Source organism: Olea europaea, unplaced genomic scaffold, assembly GCF_002742605.1.
Source record: "Olea europaea var. sylvestris unplaced genomic scaffold, O_europaea_v1 scaffold604, whole genome shotgun sequence".
NCBI classification, from domain to species: Eukaryota; Viridiplantae; Streptophyta; class Magnoliopsida; order Lamiales; family Oleaceae; genus Olea; species Olea europaea.
Genome location: NW_019264389.1, coordinates 305,038 through 325,087, shown reverse-complemented (window position 1 = coordinate 325,087; position 20,050 = coordinate 305,038). Strand labels below are relative to the sequence as shown.

Below are 20,050 nucleotides of genomic sequence, written 5' to 3'. Positions count from 1 at the left end.
GTCATTTTCAGTGTACCTTTTGAACAATGATTCTGCAATACCATGTACAGCACCCAGTAAAATGACCATCGATGAGAAAGTTGACATTCAGGAGGACTAAGAACACTTGCTCTTCCATATAATTCTAGATCATAGAATGCTTTTGAAATGGCTTTTAGCATGACACAAGAAGACCAATCATTGGAGAGAGAAACTTAAAAAAGGAAATAGAAGAAAGAAATTAGAAAAGAAAATATAATATGATGTCATTCTCAAGAACAGGTCTGTGGTAAGCTCACCTGAAAATAAAAGGAGTAAGTTTGCAGATGGCATCGTGCTTCCATGGAAGAAGTATTAAGTAATCCAATCGTCTTCGTTGACATCCTGCAGAAGATTTATGAATATGATTATTTAATATTATTTTGTTTAAACTTTGATGAAAACAATTCAGTAGCAAATGTTTATAGGAATTAACAATATCTAATGCCCTTCAACTTGGAATTTTAAATGATGGAAAAGATTATCTCGAAGTGGTAAGCAAATGTTTTATGGCAGAAATAATGGACAAATAGAAGACCATCTGGTTCCATCCACCTGAATATCTTCTTAAGAAGGTCTCGATAGTTTTTCACATGCTATTTTTCAAATAATAAAACAAGTTGATTAGCCATGCCAACAATCTCAAACCTCATAAACCCAGTTTAGCACTTTACAAAGATTAAGTACCTCAAACATTTCAATAAAAAATGTTGTGTCATTGGAAGCTTCCACATCAAATGTGTTAATATATGGAACTATGATTAGGGATGGCAATGGGTCAAGTCGGGTCGATCCTTTAACCCACGAGATCGGTTCGGGCTCGTGAAAGACGAGCTGAGCTCGAGCTCGACTCGGCCCACGAGCTTGTGAGCTCACGAGCCACGAGCTCTAGGCCCGAGCCCAGCCCGCGAGCTCGTTATTTTTTTATTATTTTTTTTGCACATTTTTGCACCTTTTCTTTATAAAATTTTCATATTTTTTTATGAGCCCACGGCTCGTGAGATTGAGCCCCCTGCTCGGCTTGGGCTTGGGCTCATCAAATAGCCGCCCACGAGCGGAATTTTGACAAGCCGAGCGACCGAGCTGATGAGCCGCTCGGCCCGTTTGACATCCCTAACTATGATATTGACATTCTGAACTTGAAGATCCCTTTGGGGCAGAACAATGGATCTTGTTCCTATTTCCTACGGGAATGATATGTCGCATATCACGTTCCAATTAATTTTCCTTAACTTAAATGTGTCATTTTATATAGTAATATGGCAAGGTTCATTTCCTACATAGGATTGATTCAATTATATCAATTGTGCACTAAAAAGTAAAATTAATAATAATAGACGAAATAGATTAAATGAGGAGATTTGGTTTGTTGAACTAAGGAAAGCGAAAGCGATAAATTTAAACTAGAAAAGATTTGAAATCTGAAATAAACAAAGTGGTTCTTGATTGAACGCGAGAAAATGTGATTGGGGGATATTTCTTCACCACGAGAATGATTTTCATGTCAATTACAACAATAGATTTTCGTTCTCAAGATTAACAACAATTTGAAAATAATTACAAGCTCAATTACCTCAATTTCTTCTTACATGTTAGTCGAATAAAACAAGCTCTTTACCCAACCCTATTCATTAAACAATCTAGAACAAGCTATCTAAATTTAATTTAACAAACGCATTACGACAAAAGATATGAATTGAATTAAGGGTTAACTCGCAAGCTCGGTTTACAAACTTAAGTGTTAATCCACATACATTCAATTGAAAATTCTTCATAATCTATTGAAATGTAATTGCTACTAGGTTTTAGAATCAATAGCTATTACGTACTACCAATTCCAAAATAGCATTATTGAAACAATTTAACCATTTAGTTGTATACCTAAACAATCAAGAAGAACAAAATAAATATTTAACACAATGGATTAAACACATTAATCAAGAGAATTATAAAGTACAAATTAATTGAAAATTATAACTCGGGTTTTAAATAATCCCCAATCACAAAATATAATTAGGTACCCATGAAATATCCACAAATAACTAACAATTTCTTACAAAACATTGATAGAAAAAGTGAAAAGAAAAACTTATTGATAAAGAGAAAAATGGTTGAAAATCCTTCAATATCAATGCATCATCATCTTCATATTCCAATCTTCCCCAAAATATCTTAGAAAATAAAGGTGAAAGGAAAAAGAAAGAAAACAAGAAGAAGAAGAAGAACCAGTTACCCCTCAAGTTCAAGAATGAAAAATCTTGTATTTGGTTGAATGTTTTAACCTAAAACCTAAAGGAAATTGCAGCATTGGTCCCTGGAACTTTGAAAACAATTAAAAACAGCCCGGGTGGTGCCTAGGCGCTGGAATAGTGGCACCTGGGCGCCACGACGTCCAGCTCGCTGAAATTTATTTATTTATAATTTTTTTTTGAATCTTCTTTCTACGGCATCTTTGGTTGTCTTCTTCGTTTGCCTTCATCTTTAGCTCGTTTCTCGCATAAATTCCCTCAATTCATCGTTTAATCTCGAGTTTTCACCTACAAAATAAAAATAAGAAAATTAAGTCATAAATCGCTAATAAAACTCGCAAATATTTAAGTTTAATGGTCCGAATAAGAGCAATAAACTTGCATTTATCAAGGAGCTGAAAGTGGTATAAAAGAAGTTTTTAAAAAATTATCATACAAAGGAAATAAGCGTTAAGGAAATCTTGATGGAAAACCTAAAGAAACTAAACCAAGTGTTGATCATATAATAAATCATTTAGTTAATAACAAGTTAGTGAAGATTGAGCATTTCAGACTTGGAATGATTTCAGAAAGATACACCACATTTATAGAGGTCACTTAAATTGTTAATGTGGTGAGAATAAAGATTAATAGTAAAAGAAAGAGAGGAATTTTTTCAAAGGCATCTAACTGAACAAAAATGAAATAATTTCAAAATTTAGTTAACGGTAGAAAGAATAAAATATTAGCCAAAATAATAGCAGACTATAGGTATTTGTTATAGGGAAGTGCAGTCAATCTCAATCAATTGAGAATATTTAATTGAAATATTAGAAGGAAAAATTTAAAAGACTGTTGTTTTCATGCTAATTAGAAGTTCTAAAGAAGCAACATTCGTGAACGTAAAAGGTTTTATTCTACAATGTGGGAAATGCTGTTTTCTTGATTTCCATATTAGAAGCAAATGAAATGAAGATACAACTATAAGGTTCAACATTTAGTTTTGATAAACTAAAAAAGAAAAAATAATCAAATCAAATATGAACATTTTCATGATTCTAGTTGGATGAAGTAAAGGTACAAGTAACAATTAGGACTCCTATCTTGAGAATTAAAACTCAACAACTACAATAAAGAGTGAGCAAAGATTTGGCCATAAAATAATATAATTCCTCATCTTGCATCACACTAATTCAGACACTCAAAAATACCTTGGTACCAAATACAAGTCCTAATTCATCATTCTTACTGAATATCATCCGGGTAAACGCAAAAAGAGATATTAGAAGTTTAGATTAAGTACAACAATGCCAAAATTCACAATACATTGAACAGAGAAGTTGATGGCAAAAAGAAATTCAAATAAAAAACTAATTAACAGACATTCTTTTGCACTAACATAAAACAAACCTTTTCGACTTCTTGCAGCACAGCTTGCATTGTTCGACCAACATGAAGCATCAAAACTAAACCCTCCTGTTGAGTTAAAAAAATACTATCAGGGAAGGGGACTATACCATAGAAAAACTCCACCTAATTTTTCTAAAAGCTAAATAATGTAATAAATTTACTTTGATTACCATTTTTTGAACTTAATCACCTAAAACCCAACCCAAATTCTTGATTTTACATTTATTTCTAATTTTGCATTTCAACAACACAACGTAATAACGATATACATCCAATACAACATATATAGAGAACAACTCAAGGCTAGCCGTGAATCAAAGAATAAAAATTTGAGTAGCCAAAATTCAGAAAAAAATAATAAAAAACTAAATGATAATGTAATAGCTTACACAATTGACCCTATAAAAATGATGTTATTTGATAGTTGAATGTGGAAAATCAAAGACTGATAGTTTACCTTGTTTCGAGCCATTTCGATATTCTAGAAATCATGCCAACACAACAAAAATTGGTGCTACAGTCCATCTCCTTCACGAGTACCTATTTCGAGGCCCAATTGACTGGAGAAGAAAATAAAATTGGTTTGATGCAAAAAAAGGTCAATAGAAGGCCAAAATTATATAGATATATACATACAAGGATGTATGCACTTGTGTTTTGGATATACTGTTGGGCTGTGATGCTCAATGGTCTTTTTTTATGGGATGTGATGACAAAAATGGGCTAAAGCCCAAATTACTGGTTTTACAAATTACTAGGCTCTTGCCCAATAACTTGACCCGATCCACCCTGGCCCAAAATAGGTTTAAAAGCGTGTTTCTATGGCGTGGCGTTTTTAATGCAGCCAGAAACACGCTTTCTTCAGTTTCTCTTGGGAGTCCCTGACCGTTGGATGAAACTTTGATCAACGGCTGCCTTTTGTGGGTATAAATAAAACTCACCCCTTGCCCTAATCAATTGGAACGTCATTTTTTCTTTTCCTTGAGCAGCTGCCTGAGATTCGAGAGCCTTCCAAAACCCTACTTCTTCTTCGTGAACATCCAATCTCTGATTGGATTCATTTTCTGAGTGAAACTTCTTTGTGAAACCGAATACTAAGAGATTGGTAAGGGTTTGGTGTGTGATTTTACCCTTGTGGTTTCCTTTAAACTGATAGAGGAAAACCTTAGGGTTGAAGGGATCGAGTGGGTCAAACAGACGGGTACAATCCTGTGTTTTTCATGAGTCTGAGCCCTAAACTAAAAGGATCTCCATCTGATGCCTTTTGGTTTTGAGTTTTTCTACTAGCTGCAGAACAAATTATGATTTGGAATATTTTCTTGTAACTCATTCTTGATTGTTTTACATTTTTGTACTTACATCTTTGTGTAACAATGGTATCAGAGCCTTCGGTTGGCTCGTGTGGGTGAATCGAACTACGTTCTTGCGAGATACTGTAGATCTGTGACTGGAGTAGTACGATCTTGAGTATAGTAGACTGTCGGCTTCGTGAAATCTGTGGTGGTCAAGTGAAACGACCACCATTGTGGTTTAATTCTCTGACCCCCAACCAAAATTTTTTTTTACTGTCTGATCTTTTTTGTTACATGTCCTAATTGACTAATAATGATTTTTTCTAAATTGATTTTGCATTTGGAATTGTGTGATTAGTTATAATCTGCCTATACTTGTCTATTAATTAGTATTGAAGTATACTTGAAAATTTTGTCTCTAATTCTTGTTATACTTAAATATTATAACAATGCTTGTGATTATCTTTGTTCTCGGTTTTTTGTATTAATACCTCTCAAATTTTTTCTTTAACAAAAAACCTCAACCCTCCATCCAAGCCTTGACCTGAGATCTTGAGTCTCACGGAATCCTGGTAGGGCTGGGTAGTTGATCTTTAAGCTTTGTACTGGATAGTGTGTATGTTAAAGTTGTTATTTCCGCACTTACACATATTTTGCTGTCTTGCCTGTAATAGTAAAAATCTCTGCCTCTTATCTGCCTTGTTGTGATCAAAACAGTCTTATTCTAAGTGTTAGCTATTTGATCTATAAAATGACCACCACTAGCTTTGAACTTGGGGTCTTTAATGGGAAGGGAGATTTTCCTATATGGCAACAAAAAATGAGAGGGGTTTTAGTACAATGGAAAGTGTCTAAGGCAATAACTGGAGAGTTTCCTGAAACAATGACACAAGAACAGAAAACTGAATCAGATGATTTAGCTTATACCTCAATCATCCTACACCTATCTGACCAAGTGTTAAGAAAAGTAGGAAAATTAGAAAATGCTCAGGCTCTATGGGAGAAATTAGAGGAGCTGTATTTAGTAAAGTCCTTACCTAATAAACTCTTCCTTCTAGAAAGGTTTTTTAGTTTTAAAATTGATCCAACCAAAGACCTAGATGATAATCTTAATACCTTCAATAAATTGGTACAAGATACCACTAATACAGGGGATAAAATTTTTGAAGAATATAAAGCAGTAATACTTCTTAATGCCATACCGGAGGCATATAGGGATGTCAAATCTGCCATTAAGTATGGCTGAGATACTTTGACTTCTGAAGTTGTTATAAACTCTATAAGAAGTAAAGAATTGGAACTTAAAACTGAAAGACAAGGGAAGAAATCTGAGATTTTGTTTATGAGGGGAAGACAACAAAATAGGCAATATAATAACTATCCAAATCAAAATCATTCAGGAAACAGTAACAGAAAGAAATTCAGGAGTAAATCAAGATCTAAATCAAAATCAAGAAATAACAGGAAATGTTATGGTTGTGGTAAACTTGGACACTACATAAAAGATTGCCATAACAAGAAAATAGAACTTAAAGAAAAGAAAGTTGATGAGGGAAATGTTGTTGAGCCTGTTGAACCCAATACAGTTGATGTATATGTGGTGGCTTAGCAACCTGATCTGGAAGTGGCAAATTATGCTCACAACAGATATGTCCATGAGTGGATATTGGACTCAGGTTGCACTTTTCATATAACACATGAAAGGTCCTGGTTTCAAGATTTTAAAAAGGTAGGAGGTGGTGAAGTGGTTATGGGGAATAACATTGCCTGCAAGGTTGAAGGCTTAGGTAATGTGACCCTAAAATTTGAAAATGGATACAAGTATACCCTAGAGAGAGTGAGATTTGTACCTGAACTCAAAAGGAATCTAATTTCTATGGGAGAATTAGATGACCTAGGGATGTGTGGTAGGATTGGAGATGGGTTGATGAAAGTGATCAAGAGATCTCTTATCATCTTTAAGGGTATAAAGAAAAATGGAATATATGTAGTTAAAGTTGAAACAGTACTTGGAAATAATGTTACTGTTTCTAACACTGAATCTGATTCCACCCTAAAATGGCATAAAAGGCTTGCACATGTTGGTGAAAAAGATCTTACAATCCTACATAAAGGGGGGGCATTTGGTAAGGACCAAATATCAAAAATACCCTTTTGTGAAAGCTGTACTTTAGGCAAACATCACAGACTCCATTTTGATTCTGGGAAGCATAAATCTACTTCCCCATTGGAATATGTCCATTCTAATTTGTGGGGTCCAGCCTCCACAACTACCCAAGGGGGAAATAAGTATTTTCTCTCAATAATAGATGATTTTTCAACAAAAGTGTGGGTGTTTCTATTAAAACACAAATCTGAAACTTTTGAAAAATTTAAGAGTTGGAAAGTCCTTATTGAAAATCAAATGTCAACAGAGATCAAAATTTTAAGAACTGATAATGGACTTGAATTTTGTAATTCAGAATTCGATAAATTTTGTGAACAAAATGGAATCTTAAGACACAAAACTGTCCCATACACTCCCCAACAAAATGGGGTGGCTGAGAGAATGAATAGGACCTTGTTGGATAAGGTCAGGTGCATGATGGTGGGGTCTGGAGTTCCCAAGGTGTTGTGGGGGGAGGCTGTTATGACAGCCACATATATAGTGAATAGAACCCCATCTAGTGCTTTGGAAGGAAAGACACCTGAAGAGAAGTGGTCTGGGAAACTACCAGACTATTCCCACCTTAAAATTTTTGGGTGTACAGCTTACTGTCACCAGAATTTGGGGAAATTGGAGCCAAGAGCTCAGAAATGTGTGTTCTTAGGTTATCCTGAAGGAATTAAAGGCTATAGGTTATGGGCTAGAGGTCATGGGGGCTATAAAATGATAACAAGTAGAGATGTTACCTCCAATGAGAAAGAGATGCCCTGTTTTGAAAAACAAAGGTCTGCAGACCCTGAAAACCCAAGTGTGACAAGGTTTCAGGTGGAGTTGGGATCTCAAACAGTTTCTGTTCCTAATAATAATATGGGAGAAGATGAACCTATACTACCTCAAACTCAGATTGAATTAGAACATTCAAGTGTGCAGGAACATGAACAAACTGAAATAACTGATCCCAGTCAACAAAATAATCTTAGTGACTATCAATTGACTAGGGATAGGCGTAGAAGGAACATTAGAGAACCTACAAGATATGAAGACTATTTATCCTATTCTGTCATGTCTTATAATGACTTAGCCTATAAGGAACCCAAGACCTATAATGAAGCCATGAGTTGCAACCAGTCTGGTAAGTGGGAAGCTGCCATGAGAGAAGAGATGAACTCTTTAATGAAAAATAAAACTTGGGATCTCGTGCCTAGACCCAAAAATAAATCCATAGTTGACTGTAAATGGATTTACAAGGTGAAAAAAGGCAGTTCAGATAATGAGCCTGTAAGATTTAAAGCAAGATTAGTTGTTAAAGGGTTTACACAAAAACAAGGTGTAGATTACAATAAGATATTTTCACCTGTTGTAAAATACACAACTATTAGAGTCCTACTTGCATTAGTTGCACATCATAATTGGGAATTAGAACAAATGGATGTAAAAACAGCTTTCTTACACGGTGATTTAGATGAGACAGTTTATATGTCACAACCTGAAGGTTTTGTGAATAAATCTAAGTTTGATTTTTTGTGCTTACTTAAGAAATCCTTATATGGTTTAAAACAGTCACCTAGATAATGGTATAAAAGGTTTGATAATTTTGTCATGACTGTTGGTTTTGTAAGAAGCTCTTATGATCATTGCCTTTACTTTAAAGAAAATTCTAATTCTTTGATATCTATTTTTCTGTTACTTTATGTTGATGACATGCTGTTAATTGGGCCTGATTTAAAACAGATAAATAATATTAAAGAGACACTTGGGGCTGAGTTTGAAATGAAAAATCTGGGGCATGCTAAAAGAATATTGGGAATGAATATACTTAGAAAAAGAGCTCCACTTTGATTTTGACACAATCAGCTTACATAGAAAATGTCTTATCTAAGTTTTCCATGCATGAATCAAAACCTGTGTCTTTACCACTAGCTAGTCATTTCAAATTAAGTAAAGAGCAATGCCCAGTTAATGAATCTGATATAAGGTATATGGAAAAGGTTCCATATGCAAATGCTGTAGGGTCTATAATGTATACCATGGTCTGTACTAGACCTGATGTGGCTCCTGCAATCAGCACTTTAAGCAGGTTTATGGCTAATCCTGGTCCCGAACATTGGGAAGCACTTAAGTGGCTACTTAGGTACTTAAAAGGCACATCTAGTTTCGGATTAGTGTTTAAAAAATATAATGAAGGAATAATGCTTAAAGGCTTTGTGGATGCTGATTTTGGTGGTAATAGGGACAATAGAAAGTCCACTTCTGCCTATATATTTACACTTTGTGGTACCTGTGGGAGTTGGAAGTCTCAATTACAGCCTATAGTTGCTTTATCAACCACAGAGGCTGAGTATGTTACTGCCACAGAAGCTGTAAAAGAAGCTTTGTGGCTTAAGGGACTATTATTTGAAATCAAAATGTTAAGTGAGCCTGTTGTTGTATATTCTGATAGCCAAAGTGCAATACACCTGTGTAAGAATCCTGTGTTTCATGAAAGAACTAAACACATAGATGTAAAGTTGCATTTTATTAGGGATATTGTCACAAATGAATCTGTTCTTCTTGAAAAAATTCCTACACAGTATAATCCATCAGATATGGGGACAAAGGTGTTGCCCCTTTCTAAGTTTAAATCATGTTTAGCACTTTTGAATATTGATACAGGTTAATTTCTCCAGTACATGTACAACTTGGTGTCAATAGGAGAGTTGCAAGTGTACAGAAACCCCATTGGCATCAAGGTAGAGGTTGTTGGGCTGTGATGCTCAATGGTCTTTTTTTATGGGCTGTGATGACAAAAATGGGCCAAATTACTGGTTTTACAAATTACTAGGCTCTTGCCCAATAACTTGACCCGATCCACCCTGGCCCAAAATAGGTTTAAAAGCGTGTTTCTATGGCGTGGCGTTTTTAACGCAGCCAGAAATACACTTTCTTCAGTTTCTCTTGGGAGCCCCTGACCGTTGGATGAAACTTTGATCAACGACTGCCTTTTGTGGGTATAAATAAAACTCACCCCTTGCCCTAATCAGTTGGAACGTCATTTTTTCTTTTCCTTGAGCAGCTGCCTGAGATTCGAGAGCCTTCCAAAATCCTACTTCTTCTTCGTGAATATCCAATCTCTGATTGGATTCATTTTCTGAGTGAAACTTCTTTGTGAAACCGAATACTAAGAGATTGGTAAGGGTTTGGTGTGTGATTTTACCCTTGTGGTTTTCTTTAAACTGATAGAGGAAAACCTTAAGGTTGGGGGGATCGAGTGGTCAAACAGACGGGTACAATCCTGTGTTTTTCATGAGTCTGAGCCCTAAACTAAAAGGATCTCCATCTGATGCCTTTGGTTTTGAGTTTTTCTACGAGCTGCAGAACAAATTATGATCTGGAATATTTTCTTGTAACTCATTCTTGATTGTTTTACATTTTTGTACTTACATCTTTGTGTAACATATACCTTTCTTTTTCTTTTAGGGATTCGTTTGAGAGAGAGAGAGAGAGAGAGAGAGAGCTAACTCAAAAGAGGAGTTTGCGTGAAGTGAGAGAGAGAGAGAGAGAGGAACCTTTATAGTATGGATATTTATTGAGTAGGAGGGAATTGGATAATAAACAGTAATTATCTACTTAAATGCGAAAACGAGGTACTCAACAATGAACATTACATTTAGGATAGTCTTTTAAGGTAAAGGGATTAGTCGATAACTTCATCCACCCTAAATACCATCACACTAGCATCTTGTGCCACAGCAACCATAACCATCGACACCAACCATTTTTTATTGCACATTTACTTTCAGATTTGAAACAAAAAGTTGATTAAGAATCTGTAACTATTTCACTTTTGCAGCGTCTCTGCAATGATTTTTTGATTGAAGTTTTAATCTTGATTTCCGTGATTGTTTTCAAGGTAAGTATATGGTCATAGTTCCCTTTAACCTTCAATTTTTTTCCTTCTTTTTGGTAGTTTGTGACAGACAATGACCAGTTGTATGGTGGTTTGAAGTGGTGGCCACGATAGTGTAATACTCTTTGTACTATAAGTTTAGCACAATTTTATCATAATTATAACAAGAATTAGACTAATTTTACCAGGGTAGGGGTTCTAGGGGTTTAGAACTCTTACCGATTACTGACACCAAGTAGGTACTCGTATAAAAAAATTATCCAAAACATACCCATTCACCTCCCTGTTGTGAATAGTCGGCTTCTGACCCCTACCTTGACACTACCACGAAACTCTTATAACAATTAAAATTGGCAATTGTGGTGGGGATGGTGTTATAAAAAGAATAAAAAAAATGTTACTAAAACTTTGAAAGGTTTAAAAAATAAGAAAAAATAAGAACCCATTTTTCAATGTAATTGTGGTTTAAAAAATAAGAAAAAAATTATAGGTTCCATTTTTCCAAAATGATTTTCAATAACTAATTTATAAAATTCGCAATTTTCAAGAAAAAATTGCAGTAGTGATCTCTAATCTTTTCATTTTTTTTTTGAGATTTTACCCTAATCTTCATTTTGTGTTAGAGCACTTGAGGTCCATTTGGATGAAAATCGTCCAAAACACCGTCAGTTGACTGGAAAAATTCCTTGAATTATATGCCATTGCGATGGTTTTACTGTATGTTGATACCGTTTTAGACGGTGTTTTGAACGGTTTTATTGAATGTTGATTCTTTAATTTTCTTGGTTAACTGACGGTGTTTTGGATATTTTTCATGCAGATGAACTTCAAGTGCATATTTATGAAAAATTAAGAACTTTTGCTAATACAAAATGAAGGTTAGAGTAAAATTTGCAAAAAATGAAAAGGATAGGAACCATTGTTACAATTTTCTCATTTTTCAATGTTACATTTCTGCCATTGACTCATCCATCAAATCTGACTTCAATGTAAACATATTTCCACCATTGATTTATCTAATCAAACACAGAAAAGAAACCAAAATCAAGAAAAGGAAGAAATACAAAAGAAAAATCATCGACTCAAATAGGCAAAGAACAAATGGCAAACCCAAAACCTACCACACAAAAATCCAATTTTCCATTATTCCATTTTGCCCCCACAACTCTCTATCGATGCTATCCACAGAATTATTTTCCTCTTCTGCATATCCAAATCCAAACACAGCGAAATTAGTATGTCTTTTGCCTAACAGATTATCCTCAACAAATAATATAAGTACATTCGCAATTAAACTGCATCCACCGAATTCGCTTTTTATATATAGATACAGTGCATGCCCAATAATTTTTCAATTTGATTGTGGCATCTGGCATGGCGACGTCGTGTTGCTGTTATTACAATTACAGTAATGATTATAATTGCCCATGCCACTTCCGCATGAATCGGGCAGGTGTTACCCGGGTGTTTTTCCATCAGCTCAGTTGTATCAAGATTTCGGGGCCAGGGTTCTGGTCCGGGTCCGGGTCTGGGTCAGGGTCAGGCTGCGAGTTTATGTTGCCAAAGAAGAAGAGTAAATGGTCGGGAAGGCGTCGTTTCAAGCTTGTTGCCAGTGCTGAACTGTCGAACTCCTTATCTGTGAACATTGGTTTGGACTCCAAGGTCAATTTTTTATTTGTTTGTTTTTACTGCTTTTTAGAAAATTATAAATGTAACACATAAACGTTTCGAGTTACATACAGCTGGTGTATGAATTATAATCTTGGTGTTTTGGGTTTTGATCGAAGGATAATAAATGGCTTAATTATTACACAATAACTCGTTCTTGACGTAGTTAAATAATCAAATAGTAAGATGGGTATTGGCAATCAATTAATTTTAGTGATACCTCAAAAATTTGCTAATCATTGCAAGATTTATATGTAAAATAATTTCCATGAATAAGTAAATAATTTTGGGAATATTGTGCCACTTTCATTTTCTTGATTTGATCTTGTTGTGATACTATTAATTTCTTGTATGCTTAGTTATTTTTTGATGAGAGTTTATAGATGTTCTTTAATGTCTATTCAAATGGAGGATAATAATTTGATTGCCTTTGCTATAAACGGGTATTTTCTGCACAAATTTGAAAATTGTTTTATTACTGTTATTTTTCACAGTTGCCTTGTGTTGGACCACTTCCCGGGGATGTTGCAGAGGTCGAGGCCTTCTGTAGAATCTTTAGGGCAGCAGAACAGTTTCATAATGCTTTAATGGACACGCTATGCAATCCAGTGACGGGTGAGTGCAGCGTTTCATACGACATGTCATCAGAGGACAAGCCTTTATTGGAAAATAAAATAGTTTCCGTCCTAGGTTGCATGGTATGCCTGCTGAATAAAGGAAGAGATGATGTCCTCTCAGGGCGATCTTCCATCATGAATTCATATCGGAATGTGCAGAAAAATGTAATGGATGATAATCTTCCTCCACTTGCTATTTTTAGGGGTGAGATGAAAAGTTATTGCGAGAGTTTGCATGTTGCTCTTGAGAATTATTTGACACCAGACGATGCTCGAAGTATAAAAGTTTGGAGGAAGTTGCAAAGGCTAAAAAACGTGTGTTACGATTCTGGATTTCCCCGAGGGGACAATCACCCTTGTCAGACATTGTTTGCAAACTGGGGTCCTATTTACTTGTCCACCTCAAAAGAAGAAATGCAGTTGGGTGATGAAGAGGTTGCTTTTTGGAAAGGTAGCCAGGTGACAGAAGAAGGCTTGAAGTGGCTATTGGAGAAAGGATTCAAAACAATTGTGGATCTCCGGGCAGAGACTATAAAGGACAATTTTTACAAAATGGTATTAGATGAAGCTATTTTGTCTGGAAAGATTGAGCTGATTAAACTTCCCGTCGAAGTTGGTACTTCACCTTCAATGGAGCAGGTTGAGAAGTTTTCCACTTTGGTGTCAGATTCGAGCAAAAAGCCCATTTATTTACATAGTAAGGAAGGAAGGCAGAGAACCTCTGCCATGGTGTCTAGATGGAGGCTATACATGGATCGTGCCACATCTCAGTTCGTCTCTAATCAGCGAGGTAGCCCCACTGACATGCTAGTTCCAGATGCTAAAAGAATAGAAGGGACACACTTTATTTCAAACCTCAAAGAGGATACATCCTCTGATGATGGAAATGGGTCCATCTCAAAAGAAGCTGGAGGATTTATTAATCAAACCTCTTCAGCTGCTGAAACCCAATCACGGAGCAGTAATGGAGCCTCTATTACCGGAACAACCAATCAGGATACCCGATTACCAAAAATAAATGGCGAAATAGAAACAGTAATAAACTTCTACAGCAATGCGAAACCTCTAGAGTCTCAGCTACCTCCTATGGATGTTTTCTCCAGAAGGGAGATGACCAAGTTTTTCAGGAATAAGAAGATTTCACCTGGAACATATTTTATATACGAACGCCGAAGATTGGAGATGCTGTCTGCTTTAAGATATAACTGCAATAGGACAGTCTTGAGAGAAGAAACTATCACTAATTCCAGGTTTAAGGAAGAAGATATTTTGAACAGATCACTTAATGGTAACATGTCATCCTCGAAGCCCCTGAGTACACCTGCTAGTTATTGGCCATATCAGAGTCATAATTCTTTTGTCACCCCAGCTCCTCTTCCCAATGGAACAATTAGTAGCAAGGAGTATGCTTCAGGTGAGAAAGATGGTCCTATTAGTACAAGCATTGAGCTAAATAAGAATGTCAAGTCAACGATGGTTACTCGAGAGAATAGGAGCAACAGTGACTACTTATCATCAGATGATGAAAGCTTGGAAACTCTTGAAGGAAATATGTGTGCTTCTGCAACTGGTGTTGTGAGAGTGCAGTCAAGAAAGAAAGCTGAGATGTTCTTGGTCCGAACAGATGGATTTTCTTGCTCTAGAGAAAAGGTAACAGAATCTTCCTTGGCATTCACTCATCCTAGCACGCAGCAGCAGATGCTTTTGTGGAAGTCTACACCGAAGACTGCATTATTATTGAAGAAGCTGGGACAAGAACTCATGGAAGAAGCCAAAGAGGTAGTGTCCAGTTAGAGGATATCTGTGATGGGAGCATCCTATTTGGTTGGAAAATTGCTTGAAGTTTAAACATTACAAATGGGTTAGTTTGTTCTTTTATTAGTCTTTCACGGGCAGATAAAAAGTCAGTTGAAGATAGTAAGTTATGATTACAAAATGAATAAGGAACTGAAAGATTAACACTGTAATGAAAGCTTCTTGAGAATGAAACTAGAAACAGGCTTGACTACTACTTGTAATGGATTTAGGAATAGAGTATACAAGGTGAGGGTGGGGGAAGATACGAAAATGCTATTAGAGGTATATTTTATCTATAATTCATCATATAAGGGAAAACTAATGTCAGTTATTAATATCTTATTAAGAAGGCATTGGACTTAGATAAACATATGGTTGCTATTTTATATTTTGCTCATTATACATCAAAAGTTTATCCTTTTTTATTCTACTCAACTGCACTTCATTTTCTTTGCTTCAAATATCTAGATGCTTATTCAGCTATTCAGTTTCGTAAAAGTACAAATACTTGAAGGTTCTTTTGTGCTAACTAATTTTTATTGTTGATAAATATGAACCTTAAACCCCTTTGTTTTTTAACATCGTATGTTTCTCGTATTTTATTGGGATGTTCGTTTTCTTTCTTTCTTTCCTTTTTTATTTTTTTTATTTTGTTGGTTTGAGTAACTAATTCTTCAGAGAATATTCTGATTTCCTTACCTTTCTAGTATTGCACAACTGTCCATCTTTTGCCTTGTCTCATTGAAAATTTTTTCCCCCTCTGTGAGAGCTTCAGGTTGCCTCTTTTTTATATTACCAAGAGAATATGAACGTTCTTGTGGAACCTGAGGTTCATGACATATTTGCAAGAATTCCGGGATTTGGGTTTGTTCAGACCTTTTATAGTCAAGATACAAGGTTCAGAAACTTCGCTTCTTCTTCTATTATTGTTTCTTGTGAAAATGTTCTGACCACCTCCTAATACTTCTGATTCAGGGACCTTCATGAGAGGGTTGATTTTGTGGCTTGCTTGGGAGGAGATGGAGTCATCCTCCACGCTTCCAATTTATTTATAGGTGCAGTTCCTCCTGTTGTTTCATTTAATCTTGGGTCCCTGGGATTTCTCACGTCCCATACGGTATGTCTCTTGACTCAACCCTTCTGTTAAACTCTGTAAATCTTATAAAAGCTATTCCTTCTTTACTCTGGTTTTTTGCTTCATACAGTTTCAAGATTGTAAGAATGACCTGAAACAAGTTATACATGGGAACAACACACTTGATGGTGTGTATATAACTCTTAGAATGCGTCTCTGCTGTGAAATATTTCGAAATGGGAAAGCAGTGCCTGGCAAGGTATTTAACGTGCTCAATGAAGTTGTAGTTGACCGTGGTTCCAATCCTTACCTCTCCAAAATTGAATGTTATGAACATGACCACCTCATAACAAAACCTGGCCGGGGGGGGGGGGGGGGGGGGGTTTTATGGTTTGTGCACGACAGTTTAATCATACTTTTGGTAGGTACAAGGTGATGGAGTTATAGTAGCCACTCCTACTGGAAGTACAGCTTATTCCACTGCTGCTGGAGGGTCTATGGTAAGCTGGCATGAGTCCAAAAATTAGAAGTATTTTATCTTGCTAACTCAAAATAATATATTTTAGGATTGATGTCATCAAAAGTTTTTTGATACTTGATGCTTTTATACAAATTTAACTGCATTATGAAAGATATTCAACAACGAAGAACAAACTAAGCCATATTATCCATAAGCAATACATAACAGATATGCAACACTAGAATATAATGGGTACTTATTTTACTGAAAAAATGCCAGCAAGACGACTTAAAACACGTCTGTTCTGTGATCCGTAATAGAATATAATTTTAGAAACCTTTACCTTTATTGATAGTTGTTCGAGCTGCTTTATTTTATATTTATGAATTGTTTGTTGAGATGAGTTAAGTTGAGATTTATGACATGTTATGCCAGTAATACCAGTGGCTATTGCCAAATGCAGGTACATCCCAATGTTCCTTGTATGCTCTTTACACCGATTTGCCCACATTCTCTCTCATTCAGACCTGTCATACTTCCTGATTCTGCACGGCTGGAATTAAAGGTATGCTTTTCTTCATGTTTAGAAATAAAAACAATTTGCGAGTAACTAATCTAAGAGGAAAAATATATTGTTCCTATGAATTACGAGGTTGCTGAATGTTGCGTTGACTTTTGGAACACATAATTGGCTTTCTAATTTATTTTCTTTATTTACTTCAGTATCATTTAGAAGTTCCCTTCTACTGAATATATTTATTCATGGGAAGAAAAGGACTATTCAGTAAATCATACCGGTTGCATAAGATAGACATGAACTAATAAAAGATTAAGATAATGATATTGTTATACATGTGATAGATTAACAAGTTTGTACCACTTCTTCGATTCTTTTTTATTTATGAAGATTTTAGAAGGTCTCTTCATTGTTTTTTTTAAGTTCATCTATTCATAAATGAAGTGGACAAAATTTTGTAGATTTATAAAGCAATAAGATTGTATATGAGTTCATCAATCAAACTAGAGTCAGAGCTAGAAATTATTCAAAAACTTAAATTACTACAAACAGTTACATTTTTCTTCTCATGTTAAGTTCTAAAGTACATTTTTAACGTTAATTACTTCTTCTTAGTTGTTGATCTTTGATGTCATTCAAGATAGATCCAATCACATCCTACTCGGGGGATATTTATGTCTTATTACCTTGATAATTATCTTAGGCGCCAGAGGCTCTAAAATCTTACCGTTTTCTGTTCTTGCTCTGGGGTGTAGATTCCGGAGGATGCACGAAGTAATGCTTGGGTCTCGTTCGATGGGAAGAGAAGGCAACAACTTTCTAGAGGCGATTCCGTTCGTATATGTATGAGTCAACATCCACTTCCAACAGTCAACAAGTCAGACCAAACAGGTGATTGGTTTCGAAGCTTGATTCGTTGCTTGAACTGGAACGAAAGATTAGATCAGAAAGCACTTTGATTGCTGAAAATATTACACATAATATGCCTGCAAAGATGTATATTAGTGTACAGTTTACGAGTTATAGCAATGGTTTTCCTAATTGGCTCCCATTACTTGTATGGTCTGCCATTTCTTTTCCTTTGTATTTTCTCTAATTTTTATATGTAACTTGTACATTTTATATATATCTCACATACGTATGAAATTGAAAATTTTGCAATTGTTCATTGCTGGCTGTTTATGCTTTTGTGTTGTTCTTGACCAAGATAGATTTCTCAGCTACAGTATCAATATTCATCATATATTGTACAAAAAATGATATTTTGTTGCAATGGATCAATGTACTGCGGTTGTATGGATACAAGCTTTTCATTCATGGTTTAATTGAATTTGTATGTTTCTACTGTAATTCAAAACTTCTGTTTCAACTTTCAAAGACATATTGTGTGCATATTTTGTTATTAGATATGTATTTTAACTCGGGTCGATCTACAATTTACCCATAGAAAATTAATACTTTGAACATGATACAAGGAAATTAATTACTTGTGAAATACTCAGTCGGCTATTGACATATTAAAGAAAAACTTGTATCATAATATTTTGCTCCTGTTTGGTACATATTCTTTAAAATTCATTTTTTTACTAAATTTATTTTCAACCGTACATTCTTCCATTAAAATAATTTTGTACGTGGGTTCATATTTTTTTTAACTTTTTGACCACATATCTATAATATATTAAATATCACTTCAAGTGAAAATAATTTTTTGGATAATTTTAATCTTAATATAATTTAATTATTTCAATACCTTAATTTTCGCTTTCTAATATGTATTTAATTTAGGGAAAATTGCAGCAACAGGCCCTAACTTTTCCATTTTTTGCAGACTTTATCTTAATCTTCATTTTGTACCAGCAGAGGTTCCTAATCTTTCATAAATATGTACCTGAGGTTTATCTAGATGAAAATCATCCAAAACACCATCAATTGACCAGGACAATTAAGGAATCAACATTCAATAAAACTGTCCAAAAACGTATCAACATCCAATAAAATCGTTGCGGTAGTAAATAATTTAAGGAATTTTTCTGGCAAACTGAAGGTGTTTTGGACGGTTTTCATCCAGATGGATCTCGAGTGCATATTTACGAAATGTTAGGGTCCTTCGTTGACATAAAATGAAGGTTAGGGTATAGTCTGCAAAAAGCAAAAAGTTAGGGATCGCTGTCGCAATTTTTCCTTTAATTTATTTAACTATTTAGTTGCCATTAATGTACATGTATATTTCACATATTTATTTCACTTGTGTGCTTTCATTAATGTATGAATTCCCTATTATTAGTTCTCAGTTAATTAACATTTACATTTATTTAATTAATATTAATATTCATTTATGCATCTCAATTTTATTAATTCTTATTATAAGTTAATTAGATTCCACGTTCAAGAATGCATTTCATTATTCACGTCCATTTATGCCAATTAACATTCAATTTTACTTAATTGAAATTAAATATCACATCAAGTGAAAATCATTTTTTGGACGATTTTACTTCTTCTATAATTCAACTATTTTCATAGTACCTTACTTTTCTTCTATAATTCAACTATTTTCGTAGTATCTTACTTTTCGTTTTTCAATATATATTTAATTTATTTAACCACTTAATTACCATCAATATAAATGTACATTTGACATATTCATTTCACTTGTGCGCTTTCATTAATATATGAATTTCCTATTATTAATTCTCAATCAATTAATAATCTCATTAATTTAATTAATATTTATCTTCATTTGTGCATTTCAATGTTATTAATTCTAAAAGTTTATTAGAATTTCACATTCAAAACTGCATTTAGTTATTCTTGTCTAATCAAGATCTAATTTTACTTAATTGAAAATAAATAAATAAATAATTTAAAATTCATTGTTACGTACATATATTCCTTGGTAGTAATTCTAAATTAATTAACAATGCATATTCAAT

The 20,050-nt window shown here is 34.6% G+C and overlaps 1 protein-coding gene and 1 long non-coding RNA gene across 3 annotated transcripts; one reads left to right on the top strand and one right to left on the bottom strand.

The window, feature by feature from the left end:
- Nucleotides 1–2,444: 2,444 nt before the first annotated feature.
- On the bottom strand, nt 2,445–4,285 carry LOC111389650. The gene is made up of 3 exons (XR_002701764.1): nt 4,114–4,285; nt 3,657–3,722; nt 2,445–2,555 (listed from the first exon to the last, which is right to left on the bottom strand). It is a non-coding gene; the product is annotated as an uncharacterized LOC111389650 (long non-coding RNA).
- A 7,772-nt stretch (nt 4,286–12,057) lies between these two features.
- On the top strand, nt 12,058–18,275 carry LOC111389648 (NAD kinase 2, chloroplastic). 2 transcript variants are annotated; one of them, XM_023014590.1, is made up of 8 exons: nt 12,058–12,642; nt 13,143–15,044; nt 15,838–15,959; nt 16,038–16,179; nt 16,268–16,396; nt 16,563–16,637; nt 17,061–17,162; nt 17,870–18,275. In XM_023014590.1, the coding sequence occupies exons 1-8, from the start codon at nt 12,355–12,357 to the stop codon at nt 18,071–18,073; spliced, it is 2,964 nt and encodes a 987-aa protein (XP_022870358.1). In that variant the 5' UTR covers nt 12,058–12,354; the 3' UTR covers nt 18,074–18,275. The 2 variants fall into 2 exon arrangements, with proteins under 2 accessions (XP_022870358.1, XP_022870357.1); XM_023014589.1 differs by having other exon boundaries at nt 16,268–16,490; nt 16,561–16,637.
- The last annotated feature ends 1,775 nt before the right edge of the window (nt 18,276–20,050 follow it).